Below are 26,890 nucleotides of genomic sequence, written 5' to 3' on the forward strand. Positions count from 1 at the left end.
TTGCTCGAGGAAAGCTTTCTACAGGGGTGTTTGCGCTCCAGAGCTTCAGTCTGCTACTAGTTGACCCCAGCAGAGCCTTGAGCTTTGCTGACACTGAAAATAAACCCCTTGGCCCGGAGCCGTGCCAGATCCTCAGCCTCTGCACTTCAGTGTGCCCGGCCGTATGTGAAGCTAATGCTACTTGCCCACCTTTTTCCCTGGGTGATGGATGTGCAGCTGCCATCACGTTTGCGTGGCTGTTGGCGATTCCCGGATAAGCACATTGGAAATGCCACTGCTATTTATGCACTGGCTAATTTGCATGATTTATCACAGTGGTATTGAAACACCCCTGGCCCCTGTGGGAACGCCGTGCTGGCAGGACAGGACACCCTGCTGAAGCCCAGCTCCACGGCCCCTGCGCCAGGCACCGGCAGGGCTCCAGCTGCCTACGGCATCAGCATCACCCACAGCAAGGTTAAAAAAAAAAAAAAGAAATAAACCTCATTTCCAATGAAACCGTGTCTGTGACTTGTGTAAACCTCGGCTCCCCCTTGCCCCTACCTGCGCCCTGTCCCTCCGCCAGCCCCGCTCCTCCCCGGCGGCTGCGGCCGCTCACGTAGGCGGGGGCGGCCCCGGGAAGCGCCGGGCGCGGCCGCACGTAGCGGGGCCGCCCGCGGGGCACAGCACGTACTGACCCCCTGCTGGCCCTGCCGCCCCTCTTCTCCTCTTTTCCTGTAGCAGCATCATGCCTGGCCCTCTAAACCTGCTGTTTAAGTCTTTCCCGTCCTCATGGCGCTGTTCCATCTTTTAATTTCTTCTCTCTTTCACTGTAGCAGCTCTCATCCACTTTTCTTGTGACTGCACGCCTCCACTACACGTGCCAGCAGCTGCCATCCAACTCGTTTCGCTGGCCAGGAAAGCGAATTGACAATGAAGTAGCAAACTGGTTTCCTGTCCTGAAAGGAATCCTTAATAACGGGTAGGACATGATTCTTGGGGCTGCTTCAGCTGCCATCACTCTGCCGCTACAGAAGTCGGATAATTAATAGGGTTCCCCCCCCAAAATGTGCTCTATTCAGTGAAGATAATTGCCCCTTGTTTACCAACCAAGTTGATGCCTCTTAGGGTAAGGGAGCAGGATGGTCTTAGGGTAAGGGAGCAGTTCCACAACAACCACTGGGTCACTGAAGCAGCTAGAAAACTGCTCTGAATCATGGCAGAGACCAGACAAGATCCTTTCTGCTGCCAAGATCTGAAGAATATAGAAAGTTGTAGGATGACCTGTGGCTACCCCTCGTCCTGCTCCTGCTCCTTATTGCAGCATCGAAGTTTAGCCTTTGATGTATGGATATTGAGCAACTAGTCATCTCAGAGCTCAGCCTAGTTGGCTGATCTGTGTTTGGGAAATATCCCAAACTGCCACAGTTCAGCAGAACTTTAGGGCATGATAGTAAAGGGTCTCTGAGAAGACCTGTTTGGAGAGCCTCAATGGGTTAATTTCTGTTTGTCTGCAGTGACAATCGCATCGCAGGTTCTGAGTTTCACTTTCAGTCAGTTAATATTCCTCTCGCCTGTTTCCAGCATGCTCATAGAAATCTGCGTGCTTAGGTCCTGTCCGATCCTCTCAGTCGCTTACCTTGCAAAGAGAAAGGAAGCAGGCTGTGTACATCTCCGCAGACAAGAGGATCTTCTGGTAGCCGAGTTTGTTTGGTTACAGGCAGGTGTTACCAGAAACAAATGTGCCTTTGTGTTATGGCAAAATGCTTAGGCTTTTGGCAGGGTCTTTACCGTGTCTGCAAATGTTTGTGGTCTCGACGGCAGCTATGAATCCTTGCTGCTGCATGCTGCTGGGTGCAAGCTGCCTCTCCTTTATTCCAGCATAGGTTGTGTTTCAGCTGCAGTTTGCAGAGAATTCATGGGATTGGGCTGCAAACAATCAGTACTGTTCTTTTTAATTGTAGATAGATAGTAATGCGGTTATTATCTGTGCTGAGCACTACATGCATTTATGAAGCTTTTCACAAGGCAGCTCTGATCGCTGCTTCTGTGTAAGAATGCATTTTTTCCAGAGAGGCAGTAAGAAAAACCCTCCTAGGTGGCATTGTCCTTGCAAAGCCTGGGTGATGATACTTTCAGAAAAAAAGGACTAAGGTGGAGCTTAGGCCTGAGGTCATACCAACAGCTGGCAGTGTATTTCTGCACTCTTAAATAAAGGCAGAGCGCTCCCACTGCTACCCAGGGCCTTCTAGATCAGGTAGAGTTGTTTCTCATGCCTTGCAAGAGGTCCTTTCAGGACCCAGATCTCCAGCACAATTAGGAATCTACCTTATGGTCTTCTAGGGAAATTGGTATTTTTATTTATTTTTTCCCCAAGAAAACTAACCTGTGTAGGGAGCACAGAGGTTGTCAAAGAAACCATGCCTACCATTCCTCTTTCTTCTAGGATTTTAAGGGATCTGCAGATTATGATATGTTTATCTTAAACCTAACTTATTCCCAGGAGGGCGAGATTTTAGTAGACAGTGAACAGCTGGATGAAGCAGAAAGTCGTGGAGAGGGTGTATACAGAGGTCGGAGAGACCTTCGAAGCCACAAAGACTCCCACAAGGGGAGTGAGGGAGGCAGCTGAAGGTGCAAGGGGACGATATGCTTGAGCAGTGCTTATCTGGCTTTCACCTTGCGGTAGCAAATCAGTGGACTGGAACTGCAGCATGGCAGTGACGCTCATGCTTCTTCCTGAAGTGAAGAATGCCAGCCTAGCTGCAAAACAAAAGCATCCAGCCAGCAATGCTGATGCGAAATCCATTTCTTCTGCATCAAACTAAATCAAGCATAACACTCCTGATTCACGGTGTAACTGCTGTGCAAGTTCTTCCTCTTTATTAGAGTCTCAGTCTAGCTGATAACCCAGACTTGCACGGGCAATAAAGTTTAATAAAAAAGAACCAGGCGATAACATTTTCAGGATTTATGGCTGGTCCCATTTACCAAATTGAGTTAGGGAGTGTGGAATGAGTTCTGAAGTACATTTCTTCTTCTTTGCTTCCTCATTCTGAGCCAAAGTTTAAGCTGGCATAATCTAAATAGGTTTACAATAGTGCCAAACCGAGGCTTACAAAGAACTTTTAAAAATGAACAGTTTGATTTATGGCTGGAGAGAGGTATGAATATACCCTTTCTAAATGGTTTCTAGGCTCATACTGGGCCTTTTGTCTAGTGCAGGCTGAACAAGGAAGATGAAGCTAGAACTGACTTCCTGAGTCTTGTCCAGAGCTATTGCAGGCAGCCATGCCATACCATCGCTTTTATACCCTTCGGATGGCTCTAATCAGTGTAAAAATAATGAAGGGCACGTCAGGGAACTGCTTCAGCTCCCAGAACAGCCTTGTGCTGTACTCTGTTGGTCCCAGCACTGCATTAAGGCTTTACCTGAGAACTTCAGTCTTCCTTTACACGCATCTTTCATAGGATTTTCTTCCCTGTTCTATCCCTTGCTCCCTTGATCCGTTAATTTCTCTTCCTCTGCTTGTTTTGCTTAGCAATTGCTCTTTTTGCTGCTTAGCAATCATCCAAAATCAAGGGGTCTGACAGAATTCCCTGTAATCTAGCTGCTCGGCACTGTCTAAAGTGAACACAACAGGACATCATGCCATGGTTGTTAAAAGTAGTGGTCTTTTCTTTTGCTGCTGGTGGTTTACTTTAAGAGTAATAGCTGGAAAAGGCAGCATGGCCGCATGGTGAGGGAAATGTACAATGTCAGATCTTCCTGGCAATAACTGCTCTATTCTAGAATAACCTCCCATGGGAAAGACAGGTCCTCTTGCTTGTGGCATTTATGATGGCATTGCACATAGTATTGGAGAAGACAGTTTTTGAGTTCCCAAGACGCTGATGAGGTGTTGTAATACATCTTTGGTTCATCCATTCTCTAATCAAACTCAATTAATTAAATGATTTTTGATAAAGGAAATAGTTTATTATCGATGAAATGGTTTACAGGGCTGAGAGAGCGTCAGAAAGATGAGGTGGGTTCTGAAATGTGAAGTATCAGAAAAAACACCAGTGACACATCACGTGGTTCATCCTTCTTGTAAGATGCCTTTCATCCTTACTCCTGAACACTGTAGATTGCAGTCAAGAATTTCAGTGAAGGCTGATATTGGAGAGGAAGAACTAATAACAAGCAAATAATTCACAAGATTTTTAATTATATATAACAGGGTTAGTGCAATAACAAACAGCTCGTGCTTCTCAACAAAAAAGAACAGCAGTTCCTTTGCTGTGTTGATAAGGAGAAAGAAGATGAAGCAGTACAAAAGCAAAGCAATCTGGTCTTGGGGTACATGGCTGTCCTGCAATCTTTCATCAGACTGTGGGAAAAACAGAGCAAAAATAGATGAGGAGGATTTAATCAGGCGGAGAAATCTCATGTACTCTTTCTGCCCAGCCCAGCACTGCTCACAGAGTGGTGCACAGTTGACCTCCCGTCTGAATTGCAGCCATGGATATTCCAAGGACAAGCACTTGGCACCGACACTTGTCATGGCCAACTGAAAACCAGTACAACTGCTGGGGAGAGTGCCAGTGAATTGCAGGCTGATGGCACTGCTCACTTAGGGAGACCATTCAGCTAGTGCTTGGTGGCGTGCGCTAAAATTTCTCTGAATACCTGAATATTCCAGCACTGAATTCTGCCTTTCTTGTGCTTCAGCCTAATTTTATGCTCTTGTTGCATAGACAGGAACAGCAATATTCTGGACATTTTTATGTCAGCTGCAGAATATTTCTTTAAATCCCAGATGATGAGCTAAATAATACAGTTTCCAAGAACTCGTACATAAAGTCACTTGAGGTCATTGCTGCTGCTCATTTTTGACTCCTTGGGAGACTTGTGCTTAGTTCATAGCCCAGTCTTGGGACACTGCTCCATTTAACTACCGTAAGAACAGCACCATGCTGGATAGCAACCAGTAGCTGCTTTAAAATCTACCACGAGAGCACTGCTATCTCCAAAGAGTCATTCTGATTCAAATGAGAGTTGCATTAGGCTAAGGTTAGGTTTTTCCTTGTGATCTTTGTCACTGGTAGACAAAAGCATTAAGGAAATAAATGCTAGCACAGAAATCCCGTAAAACTACACCATCAAAGTCACAGCAGTATTTTATGGATTAATTTTCCTATTCACATACTGAGCCATCCAAGGAGGTATTGTATGACCTCAAAAGACTTCCTGGAACTGATCTAAAGTGGATAATCCTGTACAGAATAAAGTTATTAGCTGTTGTTACTTAAGCTTTAAGTTATAACTCCACTAAATTCTAAATATCTGTTAAATCTTTGCTATTGGATGAAGAGAGGCAGGGAACATTCACGTATGGCTCTTCATCACCTGTGCAATGATCGACTTCTTAACAACACCTGCTCCGTTTTGCTTTCAGCTGGATAATTGTTAACAAACTGCCACTTTCGTGAGACAACCAGAGCTTTTTTTTTTCTTTTCCAGTCAGTGGCTTGGAACCACAGCCAGCAGTCTGAGTAACTGAAGACTCATTTCAGAGCTAGCTGAGTTTCCCCACAGCTGTAGTGCCATCTGGCCCGTTTCTTTTACATCATGCTGCATGTCTCATTATTCTTTTCCTATGAGCTGTCCTTGTGTCTATTAACCACCACAACTGCTTGTTTTCCTATGCCTGGGACTTGGTTCTCTCATCTCCTCCTCAGTTGCAGGATTTATTCAGTCACAGGGTATTTTTGAGCTGACCGAATGACTGCTACCTTGCCTCAGAAAACAAATGTGTCGGGTTAAACCACGACACTTCTGTATGCAGGTTCCAGCCTCAGCTATTCTCTGCTTATATGCCCCAACCAAAGAAATATGGGGCTATATAATCCAGGGGTGCATTTCTAGATAAATTATAGCAAGGTATTCTGGAAGAATGCCTGGCTGTATGCAAACAACCCAGGGGAAGTGTAGGAGCGAGTGGGCTGTGGGCCTCTCCTCCTTGCACAGGGTATGGCAGTATCTTCAGGGTATTGCACAGAAAGTTAGCTGGAAAGGAAAGCACAGAGAAGGAAGATTTCTGTGTAGTGTAGCTGCTTTTCGGACACTAATGAACCAGCAAGCATCTGGGAAGAGTTTTGGGCAAGGAAGGGAAAAGGGGCTTGCTTACTTCAGTCTGCTCTCAGAGCTGAAGATTGTGGCGGGGCAAATGGAAACTTCCTCCTCCAGCTCTGCCAGGCTGGAGGGAAAAGGGTGTCCAGCTGCATCACACTGAACCAACTTTTATTGAGGCGTGGAGGTGCTGAGGATCACATTTAGAACCACTGGGTGCCAAGCACACATCTGGAACTACCCACTCTTCCTCCCAGCTTTTTAAGCAGACTTACAGGTGCTGGTGATGTTTGCAGCTGAAGAAAACACATTTTCTCTTTGTGCTGCCGTTTCCTTTGCTTCTCCTCATACTGGCATTTCAGCATGGCAAGCTCCATGTCCACCCTCAGCTTTTCCAAGTCAGGCTGAGATGCTTGGTTCAGCCTGAGGTTCGCCTGCTTTGTCTTCAGCCATGTGTTTATCTCACCCTCACTGCTGCTTAATTTCATTTGAAAATTATCATTTTCTTCCTGTACCTTCATCTGCCCGTGCATTTCTTGATTTCCAGCTGCTGGTGACTGGCAACTGCTGGTGTTCAGATCACAAGGAAGATTTCCTAGAGTTTCTTCCTAGTGTAATTTGTGAGGGAAAAAAAAAAAAAAAAAGTTTTAAAAAAGTGTTATTCATCTATAACCAAGAGAAACCAAATCATATTTTTTTATTATTTTTTTTTTTTTCCCAACTGGTTAACTGCAGCAGATTCCTCCCAGTAGATTTTTTATCTATGGAAACACATGGAGCTTATGAAAACGTGAATGCTTTTTTCTTAACTATAGGAGTCAAGGGGGTGCAGCTCTGTCAAGTTACCGTGCCACATCCCCACAACGAGATCAGGGCCTTTGACCCAGATCCCTGACTCCGGGGTGGAAGAGGCAGAGGGGTCACTGTCAGTGAAACTGAGAAGGAGATAAAAGTCAAATTTGTCACCAGTACGGCTCCAGTGAATGGTGTCACACAGGGTGCACATTTAAGCAGAGGCTTTCCCTTTACAGGCAGGGTACAGCAGGAACCTGCCATACGGAAGCCAGAGGCAGATATGTGCTCCCTCTGAACAGAAGGAAATTTTAGCTTCTTAAAGCTACAGTATTTTTAACTGGTGTTATCACGTTTTACATTTTTAAATCATGTTTTTTTATTATTATTTTTTTTCTGAATACCTTAGCATCTCTAATGTTAACCCATTTATCGACTATAAATTTCACAAACTTCATTATTGATTTCAAAGGCTCCTGTCCCATCCCAGTGCACATTCCTGCCTTTTCCTTACTCCGTGCTTGAAATGTCTTCCCCTGTCACCTGTGTCAAATGCCAAACCATCAGCATAGGACTGAGCTCTAGATGGTGGTACAGGATGACTATGATATGCTTCCCTTGTTATTCTCAAATTAAGGGTCAATTGTGCTTGTAAACAAACAAACAAAAAGCTAGAGAAAACTGGACAGTTTTCTTCCCACCCAGGTGTTTGAAGCTGACCTCACTTCTGAGTTGTACCACAAAGACTCCTCCACTTTGGCCCTTCCATCTCTCATGTCCTGTATCCTCACGGCTAAACCTTCATAGTCTGTCTTGTTATTTTCGGAAGAGAGCAGTTTTGTACTGACTGTATCAGAGGTATCTAGTTATAGTTGCAGAAGGAGTTTGGGAGAGGCCTGCTGGGTACTTCCATCAGCTCATGTGCAAACCCAAATAATTCTGTGCCCTTTCAAAGCGACGGCAGTTGAGGTAAGCTGAGGGATGTTGTCTGAAGATCTGTTTGTTTAGCAAGGAAGCGCAGGAAGTCTGCCCAAGAGTTTTCATTTAGAAAAGATCAGACAGAAAAGGCAAACAGCCCCTGTCAGAGTAGTTAAATTCTGCCGTAGTTCAAAGTCTACATTAAAAAAAAAAAGACAGTAAACATGAGAAGAGACAGCACCACTCTTACCATTGAGAAGTTAGGCACCAAGTCAGAGGAACCACTGCTAGGCTCCCAGACAGCAGCCCCTGTTTCTCAAGCCTCTCGCTGTTCCCCCCTGCGAGGACTCGGTGGAGCCCGTTTCAGCCAGGCCCAGCGCTGTGCCTGCAGCATCCCGGCCGTGCTGACCTCACTGATGCCATTGTGTGGCCTTCACCCCCCACCCTGCTGCACCGGGGCTGCAGAGGGCCATTGTCTCTCCGGCCTGGAAAATCTGATGAAATTGTGTTTCTCCAGTATTTCTTGAGTGATCTGGAGCAGAGCCCAGCCGAGATGGAAGCTGGAAGCTGGTTTAAAGCTGTGGTCACTAAGCTATCAGTCAGATTTTCTTTCCTGCCTGCCTCCTGTTTACTGGCTTCTCAAATGGAGGAGATGCAGCTTCTTCCACCTGATTCTGAGTGCTAGAGGGTGGTCTTAATTCACCCTCCAAAATACTCATGATTACCCAGAAGACCTGGAGAAGAAAGACTTGACAAGGAATTAAAGAATGCTCTGGTGAAGTTTTCCTGTTTTTTTTTTTGATAGGAAAATTGATAGGGATATTTATACTGTGTCACATACTGATCACTTGGAATAACAAGGCATGGAGCTGTTATTTTTGTGCCAAAGGAGATCTGATTATCATGGTAAATGTTACTTTGTGGTAGTCTTCAAAGCCTTGTTTACACTGCAAGTAGTAAGATGGTGAAAAGAAAGCAAAGTGGACCTGGAAAACAAGCAAAAAGCAAGGCAGAAAATAGTAGTAGTGTTTGGCATAGGCGTGAGAGGCAAAAGGACTGCAGGTAAGAGAGCTGGAAAAGTGGAGGTGACAGTAGTCAAGCAATGAGATTATCAGCCCATCGACAAACACTTTGGCAATCTCTCAGGCAAAACATGATGGTCTTTGCAAAGTTGAGGAGGAAGGAGTGATAATATTTAAACAGAGCCAAGATATAAGGTAATCTGGGAGGGGTACAGGGAAACATGATGCACTGCTTATGCTTAGTGAGTAGGACGATGATGTTGTCATCCATGATGAGAGGAGAAGGGAAAATGGGAAGAAATTTGAATCTTAGTCAGCTTAAAATATCCTCAAACACTGAAGGGTTGTCATGATTAGATATATAGTGGAAGTTTTTTAAGAGAATCTCACAAAGTGTTCCTAAGGTATGGCTTCCTTCATGCTCTTTCTCTCCTGCCTGTGAGCTGAACTGCTGAGCACAAATGTACATGTGAAATTTCTGGTTATTTTGCCCCATCTTTGATGAGTTGTCATTTCTTATAAACAGTTCTAATAAAGAGTGCAGAGAATTCTTCAAAAGAATGTCCTTTTAGCAGAATAAGAAGTGAAACAGTCTTTGAGAAAAGAACAAAGATGGAATGATTATGAGAACTGATCTTCATAGAAACTGAGGCATGAAAATATGTAATGACAGGCAGATAATTTTATTTCGTAACATACATTGGGCAAAAAGAAATCCTGGAAAAGCATGAGGCTACATGAAGCCTGCACCGAAGTGGATAGGAAGAATGGATTGGGGTGTTTGAACTACTCAAAGCCTATTGTTTTCCACAAGGAAAAAAGAGCCTCATATCTAAAAAAAAAAAAAAGGGAAAAAAAAAAGTAATAAATGGATTAGTTGTTTTTGATAAAACCTTGGACTCTGACAATTGAAGTTTTTGGATAAAAACTTAATGAAAGTAGAGAAGTAATATAGAAAAACTATTCAAAGTGGAAAAAAAAAGTCAAAGCTGTTTTAGAAGAGCTGATACAAGTACTCAGTAGCACCATGGCAATGTAAGTGTGATAGAAAGGAGAACATAACTAGCAATCAGACCATCCCATACCTACATTAGAGCTGTGCCAGTGTGTGAAATCTTACCAGAACTGATGACATCCTTGTAGACAGTGGCACTCAAGCAAGCAGCTGAACTGGTAGGACAGAGCTCACATGCAGTAGGGACAAAACGAGGGCAATTACTTACAAGAACCAGCTTTATCTCTGGCCATAATGCAGTGCTTTTGGTGGGAATCTTTGTTTCACTCCATGGTCACTGGATTGGGCTTTGACCTGTTGATTCCTTCTCTTCAAAGGATATCAAAAAGCATGGGGAAGGTTTTTCAGAATGTTCAAAAGCATCACCAGTGGACTGAGGCAAGTAAAATTTCAATAGAAAAGACATAGTTCCTATTGATTTTGTGTGATAAACACAAAGAAGAACAAGGGATTGCAGCTACCTTCCATTTTTTTAACAATGACGCCAAGAATTATTAGTAGAAAATACCATGAACTGTGCTAAAAGAAAGCCTAGATAAAATTTCTCAATGTGTATACATAGTCTTGCAGTGCCATATTATAAGAGCAAGAAAATGCCCAGTAACCTTCAGTACCTGAAAAAAAGGGCAACAGAGTACCCGGTAAATTTAATGAAAACATTTCCAAGAAGTTTCTACAAAATTCATTATGGAGATAGAAGAATGTAGCCTTTGGGGAAGAGGGGGAGATGACCTACTGTAGCTGAGTCATCCTCAAAAGATTTATAAATAAACCTTATTTGCCTTTCCACCATGTGTTATCATTTCTGACTGACAGTAAATTACACAGGACTGCTAAATACAGCAGCAGTATTGTTTGGATGTTTTTTTAAACCGAACTGAGTGTCAGATCAGTTGTGGATCTCATCAGAAGGTCATGCAACTAAAACCAGGATGGACTCAGTTGTTCTGGATTCATTGCCAGACCTTCACAAGCTGGGCACTGAGCTTGGGCAACCTAAGGTCAAACCTAACAACCCACAAAAATCAAATGATTTCTGAAAGCTTTGTGTCAGGTCTTCATCTGTTAAACAGTTAGTTAATAGTATTTCTTCTTCATCTTGTCCGTTTGTTCTACAAGATCCATGTTTTTATGTTCTTTAGCTGTACCGATGCAAATAGCCAGTTAATGATTTTGGCACCTCTATTTTTCATAGATAGTAAGAGCCATGGGTTGGCTTACAGGGCTGGCTGCGGGTACTTGGGGTGAACCAGAAAGTAAGTGTATTTGTACAGAGTAAAAATAAAACCAGGGGTGTGAAGATAAGATGACTCACCTGTAGCTACAGCACTCAGAACCGTGAAAAAGAAAATACTGCAATGTCAGTGCACTGACTACTGGCCTGCTGATGTAAATGAGACACACTTCTACCCTACTGAGACCTACAGGCTCATTCCTGTCTGTCTTTTATGCAAGGCCAGGGGGTGCAAAGGCTGTGGATGGTACTCAGTGACCACTTTACTGATCAAATTTTCCTTAGGTGGTAGGTAAACACTGAAGTCCTTTGTCAAGTGAATTATTCTTAGCAGTCTCAATATCATTTTTTCAGTTTTAATATCTTTTTCTTCTGAACTTTTAACCTTCCTTCTTCAGGGCAGAATACATCATACTTTAATAGCCTACCCCATCTACTTGAGCTGACCAGGTGGGAGTATTTTGGCATTTTCTGTGAATACGTTTGCACTATTGGTACATTGCCCAATCTAATTTCAAGCGGGTTGAGAGGATTTCTGAAGAGTACTTCTTGATGGAAGGAGATATTAGCAAAGTGCATTTAACAACCGAGTCAGGTATGATCCTTCCTTCTATATTCTGCCCAAATTTCTTTCTGCCACCCTTTCTTGCTCATCTGTGGGCTGACGTATCTCCTCCATTTCCTTCTCGAACATCTTTTACATTTGGTTATCTTTTTTTCTGTTTGTTTGTTTGTTTCTGAATCCCACCTCATCTTTGCCAGTTATAAATCATCTTCTGTGATCATCATGTATCAAAGCTGTTCCAGGTCCTCCAGATTATTTGGCAGAGAAAGCTCTCTAATCAGCTTTGGCAAATGTTCATTCAATACATGTTTTTCCATGCATTATCCTAATAGCTTACCTATAGGCAAATCCAATGACCTAGTCACACCGTGAGCTTTTTCTTCCTTTTGGAAGATATCAGACTATACAGATAATAAAGGCTGAAAGGCCTCTGATGCTGTTCATAGCAACACGCTTAACTGAGTTAAGGGAGAACCCATCATCCATTCTTAAGGCTGGCCCAGGTCACTTTCTCTTTGTTAACTATTTTATTCTGATCATCACTGCTTTTCCATTTCAACTTCCTTCAGGTAGTGAGTGTAAAACAGCTGGCACTCTACTTCAAAATCTCTTCCCTCCTATTTTCTATCTCCTACTAAAACTGCAAGCAGAGAACCTGCTGATCATACACGTAGAGCTATTGTATCCCCTTGTTCTGGTATGTGTTGAGATCTCTGACCTCATCTCTACCTTCCCAGAACTCAAATATGATGCTAACACATCATATGGCTCTGATTAGAACTGGCATTTATCGCCAAACTGGCAGTGAAATCAAGAGCCATTACTTGTGGAAAATATTCTCACTCCCAGTTGAAAAGTCTTTGGCTCTGTGCAAGTGCTGTTCAGCCACAACTAGGACATTAGTGTGTTATCAGCATTATTCTCATCCTAAATCCCAAATCCAGCATCATACCAGCTACTAGGAGGAAAATTAACTCTATCCTAGCTGAAACCAGGACACCAGTTAGCTGATTTCTGGGAAATACCATCATTTACATAAAAAGAAGCACATATCACTGATGGTCGCAGTCCTATTGATAAAGACATTTTTCTAATATTTATAAAACGTTCTTCAGCTTCTCCGATTTTCACCATAACATAAATGTACTTTCTTCATCCTATTTCTCCCCAGTAGGTGGTTGAAAAACAAGGGATTTTCAAACCTGACTTGTGAGACACTGAGTCTCTGGGTGTGTTTGACTCCTTCCGCCAGAGAAAATGCATATACACAAGAAAAGTCAGTCTTCTTTTATAGCCTCCTACAGTATTTCTTCACTCCTACGGATTGGCATCTCGGCTCAGTGAGTGAACCTGCACCACCCACAGATCTCACACCTCTCTCCCCTTCTCGTTCACACATCAGCAGCCCACCTGCTCCCGCATCCTGAGCCAGAAGCGCAGCCCCCAGCTCAGAGTTCCTGCAGCAAACTGCAAGCGAAGCAGCAGGTAGGGTGGCATGGAGCCACTGGCACACACAGAAATGAGCTGCTAGCAGTCAGTGGGGTGCAGGTAACTCCTTGCGTGCAGGAGTGGTGCTTGAGCTCAGCTCAGCTAAATGCTTCCCCACACGAGGAACTGAAACTGCTGTTGCCACCTGCAAGTCTAGCTGAGCTGGAGTTCACAAGGGTCATTTATCTCTCTGAGCTCCAGCTCCAGGACCATTCTCACTGTGAAGAAGCTTTGCTGGCAGCTGATCAGAATTTCCCTGGCTGCAGCCTGTGCCCACTGCGTCTCAGCCTTTCCCTACGTGACTGAGAAAAACCTGGCTCTGTCTTTTTCACAGCTACCCATCAGGTAGTTAAGCAGGTCGATCCCTGCATGGACTATTCTCCAGGGTGAGCAAACCCACATCTCTCATTCATGCATTCCAGTCCCCTAGCCACCTTAGGACTCTTCTGCTGGACTTGCTTCAGTTTGTTAATGTATTTTGTGTACTGTGGAGCTCAGACTGGGTACAGTACTCCAGAAGTGTTCTTACAACTGCTGAGTAGATGGAATAAGCACTTGCTTTCACCTGCTGGCTGTGCTTTTGCTGGTGCAGCCCATTATGCAGTTGGCCCTCATCCCCATGAAGACACATTGCTGACTCATGCTCAGCTTGTCTACCAACACCAAATATCCTGTTCACCTGATGAGTTGGAGGCCACGTGGCCCAGTGCTGCAGCAGATGCTCTCTGCTCTCTCACCAAGTCTGGTTTTTATGGGTTTCCATTTCCTTTTCATGCTTTAGATGAGATAATGCACCTTCTGCGGGAGGAGAGGGGGAGGGAACCCCGTCTCATTCTCTTGCTAAATTGTGTCTAAGAGTAAGTTTATGATCATCCCTCAATTATGTGAATGAAGCCATGTTGCTGCTGCCTGGTTCTGCTTACTGATAATATATTATATGGCGACCTAGGCAGTATAGACTATAATTAGGCATGCTATTTACAGCCACACAGCTCCCTTTTGAACCTAGAGTGCTTCTGCGGAAAGCTCAGTAATGGAGAGAAGTCTCCAACAGACTGCTGCTCTCCAATTACATATTCACCCCAGAGCAGCCTCATTGCTGGTTGACTGGAGACACAGAACATGAGACAATTCAGTGTTACCTGTGCTCCATCTCCCCATATTATGAATATTTGAAACCGTGTCAGTGACAGCCACTTCCCTGAAGTTTGTTATGCCCTTGTCTGTATTTCCCAATCTCTTCACACTGGTGCATCTCTGGCTGTTCCAGCCCATTTGCCCATTCCTGGACTCCCTCCAGAATGGTTTGCCAAGCCTGATGTCAGAATGACACGTTTTCTTTGCTGTTATTATATTGCCTGAGTAATTTGTCTGGGAAGAAGAATGACAACCCAAGCAGGTCACTTTGGGGTGATACAGCACTTTTCTTCTTTATTCTGTAAGACAGTTTTTCTCACATTATTTTTAAAATTGGGGGGTAAAGGAGGTTGGACTGCATGTGATGGTCAGCATCACTCTTGAGTTCTGCTGTATGGGCTGTAGTATGCTTCCCCTCTCCTTTCCACTATTGCCTGACGTTGCCATTTGAAGAGGTGACTGCTTGGAGCTGCTGCAGCCAAGCTGAGGAAGGGGCTGAGTGCTTACCACTAGAGACCTCCCTGTTCAGATCAGGAGAGCAGCTCTTCAGTCCCGCAGAGACATTTTGAAAGGGAAGCTCTGGGAGTCACTTCTTGGAAAAGGGGTGTGCATAGACAGTTTACCTGCAGATTTTAGCTGACAGAGAATCTGTGTTTGCCTTTGGGAGAAAAGGAGGCTTAGAGCCTGGATGATAAAGATGAATTGTGCTGGTAGATAACCTCAGCAGGAGTTACATTAAGGACTCAGTGTGAAGACCCTGAGCCAGCTGGGAAGGCTGGATGGGTATTCCCATGTTGCTTGGTAAGTGTTTTAGAGAGTGTAAATCCCCAGAAGAGAAATGTTCTCTAGGACTTGTCTGACTTGCTGGGGGAATGTGAAGGGAGCTGAGAGACGTGGCGTTAGCAGCGTTACGCTCTGCCAAGGGGATGCGTGCCTGGGGATGGAGCTGTGTTGGCTTCTCACCCATGCAGTACACACAAATGCAGATTGAAGACAGAGACTGCCTTTGACATCAAGAGTGTCTATGTTCAGTTAATATTTCTTTGCTCTTTTGCTCCTCTCTGAGTCATCTATTGTCCTTTGTTCCCAGAGCTACTCCATGAAGGAGTTCAGCCCTGGTGATATTAATCTGCTTTGTTTTTCAGGAGCAATTGCCGTTTAAAGCTACTTGTTAGCTCCCTTTCTTTATTCAGCCCTTGTTTCTTCTTTTGTTTCTTTGTCCTATAAGGATTTCCATGCCTTCTTTTTTGCCTTACTTTTCTAAAACACCAAGAGTCATCTCCCAAATAACTCTCTATATGTGTCCTCTGAATTATTAACTTTGACCCAGTAGACTAAGAATCACTGTTGTGTTCCATCGCTTTTACTGTAATTCCACCTCCTTTTTGAGGGAAAAAAAAAAAAAAAGCCAGCTAATGTAAATAACTACTGTGCACCGTTTACAGAAGTAGAGCTGTGCCTGGAACAACTTGGGCTTTTAACTGAATCATCCTGACCTTGGTTTATATTGTGAGGTCCTGGGAGAAGGGACTCATCTACATATTTACATCAAGACAGGCATATTATTTATGTTCAGTAAGGTTAGTCAGAAAGAGGAAAGCACCATTCCGAAAAGTTTTTTGAAATGATACACATCTATTTTTAAAAACAAAATATGAAAAAATATTGTCTTGATGACTTGATAACTGATGTATTTCTCTCTGAAGCAGTAACTGTATATTTCAGATGAGGATTGCTGATAACTCAAAAACATATTTCAAATCCTAATGCCATACCAAGACAGTAATGACCATATAGGATGAGATAGGACAGGCTGAGTAAGTAAGCTGACATTTAGTGTGAATAGTAGTACTTTGGGGGTACTTCTAAGTACAGCTGTCATTGTGACACCTCTGTCAAAGCTGAGAGAGCTGGGGGTGTTCAGCCTGGAGAAGAGAAGGCTCCGGGGATACCTCATTGTGACCTTTCAATACTTAAAGGGGTCTTATAGAAAAGATGGAGAAGGACTCTTTACTTGGGTCGATAATGATAGGAAAAGGGGGAAATGGTCTTAAACTAAAAAAAGGATAGATTTAGACTAGACATTAGAAGGAAATTCTTCACTGTCAGGGTGATGAGGCACTGGAACAGGTTGCCCAGAGAAGCTGTGGATGCCCCATCCCTGGAGATGTTCAAGGCCAGGCTGAATGGGGCCCTGGGCAACCTGATCTAGTGGGTGGCATCTCTGCCAGTGGCAGGAGGGGTGGAGTTAGATGATCTTTAAGGTCCCTTCCAACCCAAGCTGTTCTATCATTCTATGATTCCATGACCTCATCTCCAGGGTAGGAGGAGAACAAGAGCAGCTATCCAAATCATGGCAGTAGCTCCATGATGGTGTCTCACAGGTGTGATTGTTATCAGCCTGCATGGTACCTGTCTATTTTCAGGCCACTGGAGAGGGCTTCCCAACAGCTATAATTCCATCTCCTCTCTTACTCAGCATCTTACTTAGTGTATATCCTACATCTTCTAAGCAGAGATCAAACAATCTAACTTCAGTGAATCATCTCATTTGAACATAGATATCTTGAAAATTCAAAAACCTGAGATTTGCCAGTTATTGGAAGTGCTTCTATCCTTGCAATCAATGCAGCAAACTTGCTATAAAGAACTTGAGGGAAATCAGCAGTACCTCAGACATGAGACACCACCCAAACAACATCCATGGGGGAAGAAATGACATTCTGCCAGTTGATAGTCATTCTCTAAATGGATACTGTGTTCTAACAGAACTGCAGGCAGTCGTGAAACTAATGTAGGCGTAAGCAATAGGAGAAACCATACCTTATAGTCATGGCCCAAAGCCATCAGAAGAAAGATTGCGTTCATCCTTCAGTACTGATCACTCCTCAGCTTGGACTCTATCAATGACGCAGAACCTAACCAAAACTTTGGGCTTACAACTTGGAAGAATTCACTTGGATACAAAAACTTCACTTACTCTTGAGTGCTTTATACGCTGACTGCAGTGAAACCAGCAACAAGAGCAGCTCAGGTTTTACAAATAATTTTATGTTTCTTCAAGGCTCATTTCTGAGACTTCGTGGAATAACTGCAGAAGTTCCTGTCAGGTGTTTGAAAAAAGCCCTTTCACATTCCAAATGCATTCACGGTTCCTCAAAATCCTATACAAAAACTCAACCATCATCTCCCTACTGAAACTCTTGGGTATCTTTGAAATTCCACGAAATGCCAATTTAAGAAGTTATCTGGATTTGAGGGTCACAGCATTATTTGTCAGGTAAAATGACACAACTTTACCTGTAGTGCCTCCAGATTGCTGTGCAATATTCAAGGCCAAATTCTCAGATGATTAAAAACAGCAGACTTTGGAAGAAAATGAGTTTTGTTAATTTATTCTAGATGAAATCTGATCCCTGGAGGAAGAGCTATTTTCTTGGTGCACAAGGAAAGGAGACCATGATTCATCAGCCCATGAAAAGGAAGTACCCCAGCGCTGACACAGGAGTAGATTCTGAGTTCATTAGGCAAGCGGTAAGAAAAGAAAAAGGATGGCAGAGAAATTAGACCACTTCCTCTGAGCACACCTTAAGTATTCTTGTCTTTGTCATGCATTATGTACAGCCCATGTGTTCTGTGCTTATCTTCAGGAAATTCAAACATGCATATTCTGTGCAGTCATCAAAATTCACTGAAGAGATCAATGAAGCACAATTAGCTAGGATAATTGAAAAATGGTTCATCAGGATTGATAAAAAATACATAAAGGAAGCAGCTTAGCTTTTGAAATGCTTGGCTATACAGATTATCATCATTTTGACCAGTGGTACATATATTTTAAGTTTGCTGAGACATGAAGTCTTTTCTTGCATTAAGAGTTGTCCTACCAGAAGAAGAGAAACTTGACCATTTGTCTGTAATTTTTAAATGTTTAACATCTTGGAGGTCTTACTGATGTTGCCACTATACAGAGATTGACTGTATCAAGGCCTGCACAAGACCTCCAGTGTGATCACAGTGTGAGGATGATTGTCTGTGTGTTAGCTGCTGTATTGACTATTCCCATGTATTAACTATTATGTGGGAACTTGCAGTGTCTGAGTACCAAAATATAAAAACATATAAAGGAGAAAAAATTCTCTAACCAATCAGTATGATTCATACCAGAGAGATATAGGCATAAAGCCAAGAAAAGACTGGATTCCTTTTCTGCTACTATAAAGGGTAAAATCAGAATCATATAAAATGATCTGTTGTTTCCCAATGCCTATTATCTAGGTTCTTTTAAGGTCCACTTTTTATTTCCATTTAACCCCACTGTTTCTGTCTCTTGGAACCACAGAGAGCTCTGTAATACCCAGATGCATTACCAGAAAAACAGAGGTAATCATAATCAAAGGATGTCTAAAAACTTGCTGTCTCTTTTTATTTTTTATTTTTTTTTTTGCTTACTGGGTAACCTAGTATTAAAAATGCTTTCTTGCTATTAGAAATTTAGATGGTGTTTCTCAGGATTTACTACCTCTATCCCCCTGGGATGCACATTGGCAGAATGATGAAGCGTTGTATTAAAAAAGCTACAATTTCATTCATTCACTTTGAATCTTCCTGGCCTGGTGCATCCATTTACTTTACAATAACATTGAAGGTGCTTCCAACTGTTCCTGTTGAAAATTGAACAGAACTGGGGTCCATTTATTTTATAAACTCTTCCAGTGCAGCTGTTAGCACAGTCTGTATTCCATCACTAGATTTGTATTTATCTCCTTAGTTTTTCTTTTCCTTAAGAAAAATGTACCTTACACTGCCAGTGTTGTCAGACCATGCTACTAACAAAGTCTGAACTTGATTGTGAGAGCTGCATGGCCTAATGCTCTTCTTGATGCAAGTCCCTGTTAGTAACTACTTGTTTGGATAGGTCCCATTTGCATTTACATGCCATTTTCAAGTGCTTCTTACAGAGCTGCAAAATATTCAAGCCATCAAGGTACGGCCTCCAGGATCTGGAGTGATTTTTCTGGCAAAATCTCTTCAGAAAAAGATATTTTAAAGTCTCTTAGGCTTTGGACTAAAGTTTAAGCTATCAGTGGTACTTTCATGCACACCTGCCTGGATTATTCATCCTTGGAATAATCTTTTACATTGCTCTGTATTCATAAGAAAGATATCTGAATTTTCTGTCAAAAAGAATACTCACACTTCCATTTTCATCACCAAGTTGTGTTTCACATATCATTATAGTCAGAGCTAGCTTGTTATTCATATACCTGTTGCCTCTCCTGTGTTTATCTACAAGCTGTTGCTTTTCTGAACTCCATTTCTTTTGTGACTAGAGCTGTAGATGTGTTGACAAAGTTTGGCAGAGCCAACTGTTGAAAAAAAAAAAAAAAATCCTGCAGCAAATCCTGTTCATGCTGCTTTGGGAAGCTACAATGCTTTTGGCTGGTGTGGTTTGTAGCTCTTCCGCTTCCGCAACCAGCTCAGGTTCAAATCCAGAAAACCTGGCTTCTTCTGGGGAAAGCCTGGCCTCTGGTTCTTCTAAGTCCCCCACTGTGTCCCCACATGCTGTGGCCAAATCTCTGCTCTGCCTGTGGAGTCAGCTGAAGTTTTTTTTTTGTATTTCCCAGTTGCATTCGGGAGATGTTGCTGCTTTGCTGCTTGGCATATTCTGTGTTGCCCCTTTGGGTAATGGCAGTGGATGCATATCTTCCATCCTCTTTCCATGTTTCCACTGTTCTTCCTTTTTCTTTTGAGATTTCTGCTCATGCTGCCTCTCCCATCCTCTTCATAAATATATTTTAGCTTAGATCAAATTCCATGCACATCTTTTCTCTCTCAATTTAAGTTATTGGATCTAAAGGCTGACCAGTAAAGGAAATAAATGAGTAATCTTTCTCATAATAAAAAATTAGTCACAAACCACAGCAAGAAAGGAAGCAAGGGCAAGACGGGATTCCCAGGCAGCAGTCACACTCCCATGGAGAAAACGTGACACCAGCAAGAAACCAGAAGCAAAAAAGTCAGCCTCAAACCTCAGTTACATGCACTTGAACCCTATCTCTGTCCTATCAGCAGCAGCATTCTGTGTCACTAATGTCCCCTCCAAGGGCCTCACGCTGTCATGTTGCATGGAGCTTGTATTTTTTTGTGTTAACATAGCAGACAGTCTGAAAATGGACAGTACTGAGAGGCAGCACTGAGGCGAAGCACGGCACTGTCATTCTGTGACTTGTGTGGCTGCTAAAAGCTGTAGAGGCATGCCAGGGGAGATCCAGTAGCTGCTCTTATGTCCCTGATAAATCCTGGGAGTTATGGGAGCACCAAGACACAAAAGCATTACCTAGGGGTACACTGGTGTTCGTATTGCCCTTTATATACTTGCAAGAAAACAGATGAAGTTAGCAAGTGGGAAAGTGTGTAGACAGCAACTTCTGCTACCCAGAAATAATGTTTTAACTCAGCATCTGCACTAGAGATCTGTAGAGGTGTTCTCAGTTTCCTTCCTTTCCTGTTGTTTCTGGCCTGTTGGGTGCATTGATCTCGTTTGCCATGTTAATTTTTGAAATTGTTCATTCCTTACAGCAACCCAGGGATATCCAAATCCCACAGCTTGTAGGCCGATGAGGCTGGGTGAGTAAGCTTTTGTGCCAGCACAAACTGATTCTGCCAAATTACCTGGATATGTTGGGAGTGAGGGGCAGAACATGCAACCACACAACTGGTCAGTCAGTGGTGTCTCTGTTCAGCACAGAGACAATTTCCTAGAGCAAGAATCCTCTCAAAAAAAAAAAAAAAAAAAAAAAAAGAGCCATTACTTCACCTCCACTGCTCTCTCTAGCCAATGAGGTTGACTGAGCATGGGTGAACACCTGGTGCACCTTCAAAAGAAGCAGCCCAGCAGCATTTGCCTCTGAACAGAACTGTGCACAGCTCCCGCCCTGAAGTTATCTCTATAAGGCTCAGCATGACCATAATTTCATTCATTTCTCTCAGTGTCTGTTACAGAACTTTGTTCTAGTCAGCTTAGATCAAATATTTTCATTTTGGGTTCTTTGCACTTGCTCACGATGCCTTGTTGCTCGTATCCCATCCTGCTCTAAATTTGGTCTCCAACACAGTGGATACCCATATGAGATGCATGAGGCTTTCTTGAGAAGTTACCTTCAGATACTAAAATACATCTTGAAGAGAGACATCTGGCTCAGGCATGGGCATCCCCCTCTTTCTAAATATATGCCCTACTGTGTCCTTGCAACTCTGTGAAAGGATAATGAAAGAAAGTAGGATTTTGGAGTCTCTGTTGGTAACTGCAGCGCAAAGAATGGCAACAGCAAAAGCAATTAAAAGTTGTCTAATATTTTCAGTCAAAACTAATGATGGATCCCAGCCCCCTGTGTGTCATTCTGCATTCACTGTGCCTTGGGATTTGAAAACACATCTGTAAACTCACCAAACACTTGATAAATGATGCAACAGGAAGTGGTCTGAGCAACTCCATTACAGTTTCTTATCTTAACCAGATCTGTCATGCAGCTCTCCACACATCACCTACCAAGCAGATATACTGACTTTGCACTGGTGTATATGATACAGAACAACTGAGGATGCTGTGTTTATTTACAGGATATAATCTACAGTTGACAGATACTTTTCTGAAAGGTGCTTTATACATGCTAGTAGCAGTAGAAGAAATTTGTCCTCCTTCTCATGAATAACAGCAAATAAGAAAGTTTTCTCCAAGGTTCTTAACATTACTGTACTGCAAGGACATCCTCTACTGTACCACAGGGTCACTGTGAACTTGTAATCAGTCCCAGATTTATAGACTGGAAACTGAAATGCTGGCGCATCTACAGTAGGGAATAGAGGACAGTGTAGAGATCCCTGCGTGAATACATCCACCGGATTGCATACAGCACCTTGAAGAGAAACTATCCAGGAGCACCAAAATGGTTTATCTATGTTAGCGTGGTGTTTCACCTGATCCAATACACCTGCTTTCCAGAAGGAGATAGTTGGATTTGGCACAGGGATGTCCTGGGAATCCACAGATCCTGATAGAAAGCTTCACTGTGACAAAGAAATGTATTTATAGTGGAGAAAATAGGACGGTCTGTAACAGAGAAGTTAAGCTCAGTCCCCTGGAAGACCTGGATGCTGCCTTGGCATTAGAACAAGGAATGTGACAGAACGTCACCTTGCCAACAGGTAACAGGGCAGGTATGAAGTCAGCCAAGGGCAGGACTTCCATGAGCCACAGCATCCTGGCCTTTGAACTGGCATAGCTGGTTTCAAGGTTTCTGTATGGAAATCCTGTGAAGAGGTGGTTGTTGCCTTATGTTAGCCTAGTACTTGCCCCTCTCTTTTGACGTCACCTTCCCATGGTACTTAGCTCACTTTACTTTCTTTCTCTTTTGCTCCTCTTCCTCAAACTCAGTAACAAACAAATTAATTTGTTTGCCTTGTTTGTTGGCTTGACTAAATCTTTTATCAGATATGAAATCTATATATTGTATCGCTTCTATACAATGTAGCACATACCATGAGCCTGGAAATCAGAGGCTGAATCAGGGGTTCACATGCTGAATCATTTACCTAGCTCCGGCCGGTTAAAAGGATGGTATTGACTTCTAGCTAATGACTACCCTACAAGCTGTGATCCACCCATGCAGGAGGCAGTAAGAAACTCCCCAGTCTAGGGTAGATATTCAGTCAAGTTTTATTTCCATGAAAGAAAAGCCATCCTTCTTTGAGCTGCAGAGAGCTATTGATTATGTCACATTTTAAAGAAGTGTGATATACTCAGGCTCACTTCCTGAGGGCCTCTAGCCAGCTCCACTGGTTACTATAAAGGGATTTACTGACAAGTTCTCATCTTAATAAGCCTACAAACAAGATCTTCAGAAGATCTACCTGCAGATCTACATACAGTGTGTTTGTTTGTGTGTGTATGTGTTGTGTTTTTGTTTGTTTGTTTGTTTCATATTTAGGCAAGGAAAATGATGGGATTTCAATGAGACTTAATCCCCTTGCCATTTCAGTATATGGCCCAGCATGCCATAAGTGTATGTGCCTACATTTAGCTTACAGCCACTCCTTTTGTTACACACCAGTCACCTGCTTCATTGTCACCACATACATACCCCCATTCTGTTCCAGAACATCCCTGGAGAGAGACGCTTTAATGTCACGGGGGGTCTCCCATGTTCAGCCAGGGTTTCTGCTAAAGACAAAGGAAATACAAGGCAATTTGCAAGAACTCAGCAATCTAGAGGGATCAGGCTATTCATTACAAACAACTATGGATGCGCTAGAGGAAAATCAGAAAGGTATTCATCTTAAATTACGGGAAGCCCAGAATAATGATAACAGGAAGCAGAAGCAAGAAAAGATGGTAAGTGGAAAATACAGTTCTTCTAGGTGTAATGCATCATGGAAGATGCAGATCAGCCAGGAAACTGAGTCTATAAAGGAAAAGTGAAGAACAAGACATTTTAGTTACTTCTCAGAGTTAAAGAACATTAGTAGCTCACATTTTCATAGATTATATTAAATTCATGAAATATGAGATCCTTGCATTTGATCAAAAGAGCTGTAGCATTTCATTCAGGTCACACAGGCCCTAATTATATATATATATTTTTAATTTTCTTTAAATTTTTGGATCAGACAATTTTTATACGATAGATATTTCATATTTTGATAGATGACATTCAAGATTTCTTTTTGTGAGATTTCTTTTCCAACTCTAAGAACAAACTTTTCAAAAGGAGATGATGGATGTAAGAGAATTGGTGAGTCACCGTGCAAATGTGTGAATAATCACTTGAATAAATGTTCAAGTAAATTTAGATGAACCTATTCCATTTGCATTTATCAGCTTGAGTAAGAATTTATCATCCCTCTCTCCAATTTCTAACAGGGAGACGTCGTAGACATGCCAACATTATCTTTCATCTCAGACAATGCAAGTGAGAGCATGGATGCTAAGTGCCATACGGCACATGTGGATGTGAAGGGAAGAACCAGTGCTTTGCAGTCAGAAGGATCCACCAATGCAGAGGACCTGGAAGAGCTCTGCTGCAGGCAGGTCACAGCTGCTGATATTGAGCTTGAGAAGATGAGGTGGGATTTTGTGCTGGCTAAACTGAAGTATGAACATGAGGACAATGAAAAGCAAAGGCTTCATGAGGAGAGAATGGAGCAGATTCATCAACAGGCAGTGAAAAGATCAGTAAGTAGGAAAAAGAGAAAGGATTGAACGCAATAGAGATTGAAACATTCACATTCTTTGCTAAGCAATTTGTAAGGTTTTATTCTTTTGTGTGTTGTGTAGTACTGTGACTTTTAAAGTTAGATTGAGTAGATGTTCCTTAAAGCTTGTACATGTACTAAGGGAGCGTGGAGTTGTTCTACTCCCTAGAATGTGAACTGTAGTAAAGTTCACTGCTATAAAATACAGTAAAGAGCAGGTAATTCTCAAATTAAGTTTATGAGGTAAGGATCCAAGAACGCTTTTTTTTTTTTTTTCTTATTTTTTCCCCAAAAAGATAGAGGGCTCGATCTGAACTCTACATTGATTGGTTTCCTGCTTCTACAGTGGGATCAATTTCCTGGGTTACAGTTAGATTATTCAGACATGCATACATAATATGCATATGCAAAGAATATATATTTATATTTATATACTCATATTACATATATATTACGTAAGGGTGTATTTATATGCAAAATCATATGCACATGCAAATGCATAAATAAATGAGTGGGTGAAAGAATCATATGATACAAATTTTACAGACAATCAGTTTTGCAAACCTTTTTTTACAAAAATAGATGAAGTTTTCATACATTCAAATTAGTCTGTTGCTAATGGCAGTCCAGACCAAAAGAGAACACTATTTGTCAATAGCTACGATTTGGGACAGCTACAAATCTTTGTCTGGGCTTTTCCTGATCACATTTGCTGTCTGTTAATCTGACTCTTCTCTGATTTGGAGCAATTTGTCATTGGACTGATTTACAGAATAAACAGCATCTAACTTAAATCATCAGTGTTTTGAGGTACTTGCAAGTTTGTCTTCTCTTGCATGTATTTGTAGCACTTTTGTTGTTGTACATAGAAACAGCTCAGGTCATGCACAAGAATGGCACTCTGCTGAACTCCATAAAAGCCCTAAAATTTTCCATATACATATGTATATATTTTTTGATATAGTAATCCATATTCCTAGATAGGATCTCACTTTAGCATAGCTGAAGAAACTGCAGTGACAATTAAGAGAAATACATATGGGGGTCAGGCCATGTATTTAGCTAAATGACATGCATCTGGGCTAAAGAAGTTAACTAATGAATTATTTTCTTATTTTATTTTCTTATTTTTATTTTATATTTATTTTATTATTTTATTAAGACCTGAAAGTACAAGTAAAGTAAAAAAGCACAGGGTACAGTTTGTTCCACAGATACAGAGATGGATACACAAAAGTTTTACCATGGGTGTGCACTTACTTCACATGAACTACTCCACATATTTGCAGATTCTTTCTTGCAGTAAATACAAGATCACTAATCTTTAGAGAAAACCTAGCTGGTGTTAAGGTTATGGGTGGGAATGTGACGCCTATTATTTAACAGAATAGCTGATTTGGTCTCAGTTCACACGCCTTATCTCACAGTCACTTTTTATGAACTAAGTGTGCCAGTGGGTCAGGTCTGCTTAAGGAAGCACATGGACTGGGTGTGAGTGAAATAGAGTCAAGTAGCGTAATGTAATATCTTCTCCTTTTTCCACAGTTTAGCCAAGGACTGCAAGATCTACTCCGGCCCCCAAACCAGTATGCCTTGTTCCTGTACTGCTTCGTCTTTATTCATGTTATTTATACAGTAAAGGATCTGGCCTTCTACTTTTTCCAAACCCATTACCTGTTCTGTTTTGCTATTGTGATCTTTTTCATTCTCAAAAAGATTTTCCAGGACTACAAAAATAAGAAAAAATGCTTTTAAAAAAGGCAGTGTGCACTTTTCTGCCCCTGATTTTGCTGCTTTTTATCATCCTTTACTCACCACGCCAATCATACCTGCAGGATTTCAGCTAAGATTATATGCACAGAATGTAATAATACAAAATTGATTTTCTGAAGAAAATTGGGACTGAATGACATCATTTGACTTCATGCTGTCTCACCAACATGTTTAGCATCATTCAGGGGCATTCATCTATACAAATAAACTGATACACAATGAGAAACCTTTTTCAAATGTATTTTATTTTTTCTCATTTGGATTAACACAGTGACTTGGTCTTACCTATAATAATTTTTCATGGAGAGGTTTCAGAGCTAGATTCTTTAGCACAGAGGAAAGTGTTCAGGGAAGATTAATATTGTTATGTGTTCACTGCCATTTGCTGGGCAGACACCTTGCTTTGGATTGAGGCTCCCTGCCTCTGGGATAGAAACATTCCCCTCTGTGCTGTGGCATCATCTGTAGTTACACACAGCTTCAGTCAGCAATGGACCACCAAGCACTGGCAAACATGTTCTTTGTTATCGAGGTGTCATCATTTCTGAAGTTCCCACACTGGTAAGGAAAGATACCTAATATAGTCCCATTAAAAAGG

General features: G+C 42.2%; 1 protein-coding gene across 1 annotated transcript; it reads left to right on the forward strand.

The window, feature by feature from the left end:
• The first annotated feature begins 624 nt into the window (after positions 1 to 624).
• On the forward strand, positions 625 to 26,679 carry TMEM247 (transmembrane protein 247). The gene is made up of 4 exons (XM_068676663.1): positions 625 to 961; positions 17,668 to 17,799; positions 24,188 to 24,499; positions 26,065 to 26,679. Exons 2-4 carry the CDS (start codon positions 17,668 to 17,670, stop codon positions 26,272 to 26,274), a joined length of 654 nt encoding a protein of 217 aa, XP_068532764.1. The 5' UTR covers positions 625 to 961; the 3' UTR covers positions 26,275 to 26,679.
• Positions 26,680 to 26,890: the final 211 nt, after the last annotated feature.

Source organism: Anas acuta, chromosome 3, assembly GCF_963932015.1.
Source record: "Anas acuta chromosome 3, bAnaAcu1.1, whole genome shotgun sequence".
In the NCBI taxonomy this organism is placed as follows: domain Eukaryota; kingdom Metazoa; phylum Chordata; class Aves; order Anseriformes; family Anatidae; genus Anas; species Anas acuta.

Excerpts from the sequence above, each read along its gene's own strand:
- TMEM247 (XM_068676663.1), top strand. The coding sequence starts at position 17,668 with ATGAAATCTGATCCCTGGAGGAAGAGCTATTTTCTTGGTGCACAAGGA. Across the intron at positions 17,800-24,187 it reads CTGAGTTCATTAGGCAAGCG|GGAGACGTCGTAGACATGCC; the intron begins GTAAGAAAAGAA and ends AATTTCTAACAG. Across the intron at positions 24,500-26,064 it reads AACAGGCAGTGAAAAGATCA|TTTAGCCAAGGACTGCAAGA; the intron begins GTAAGTAGGAAA and ends CTTTTTCCACAG.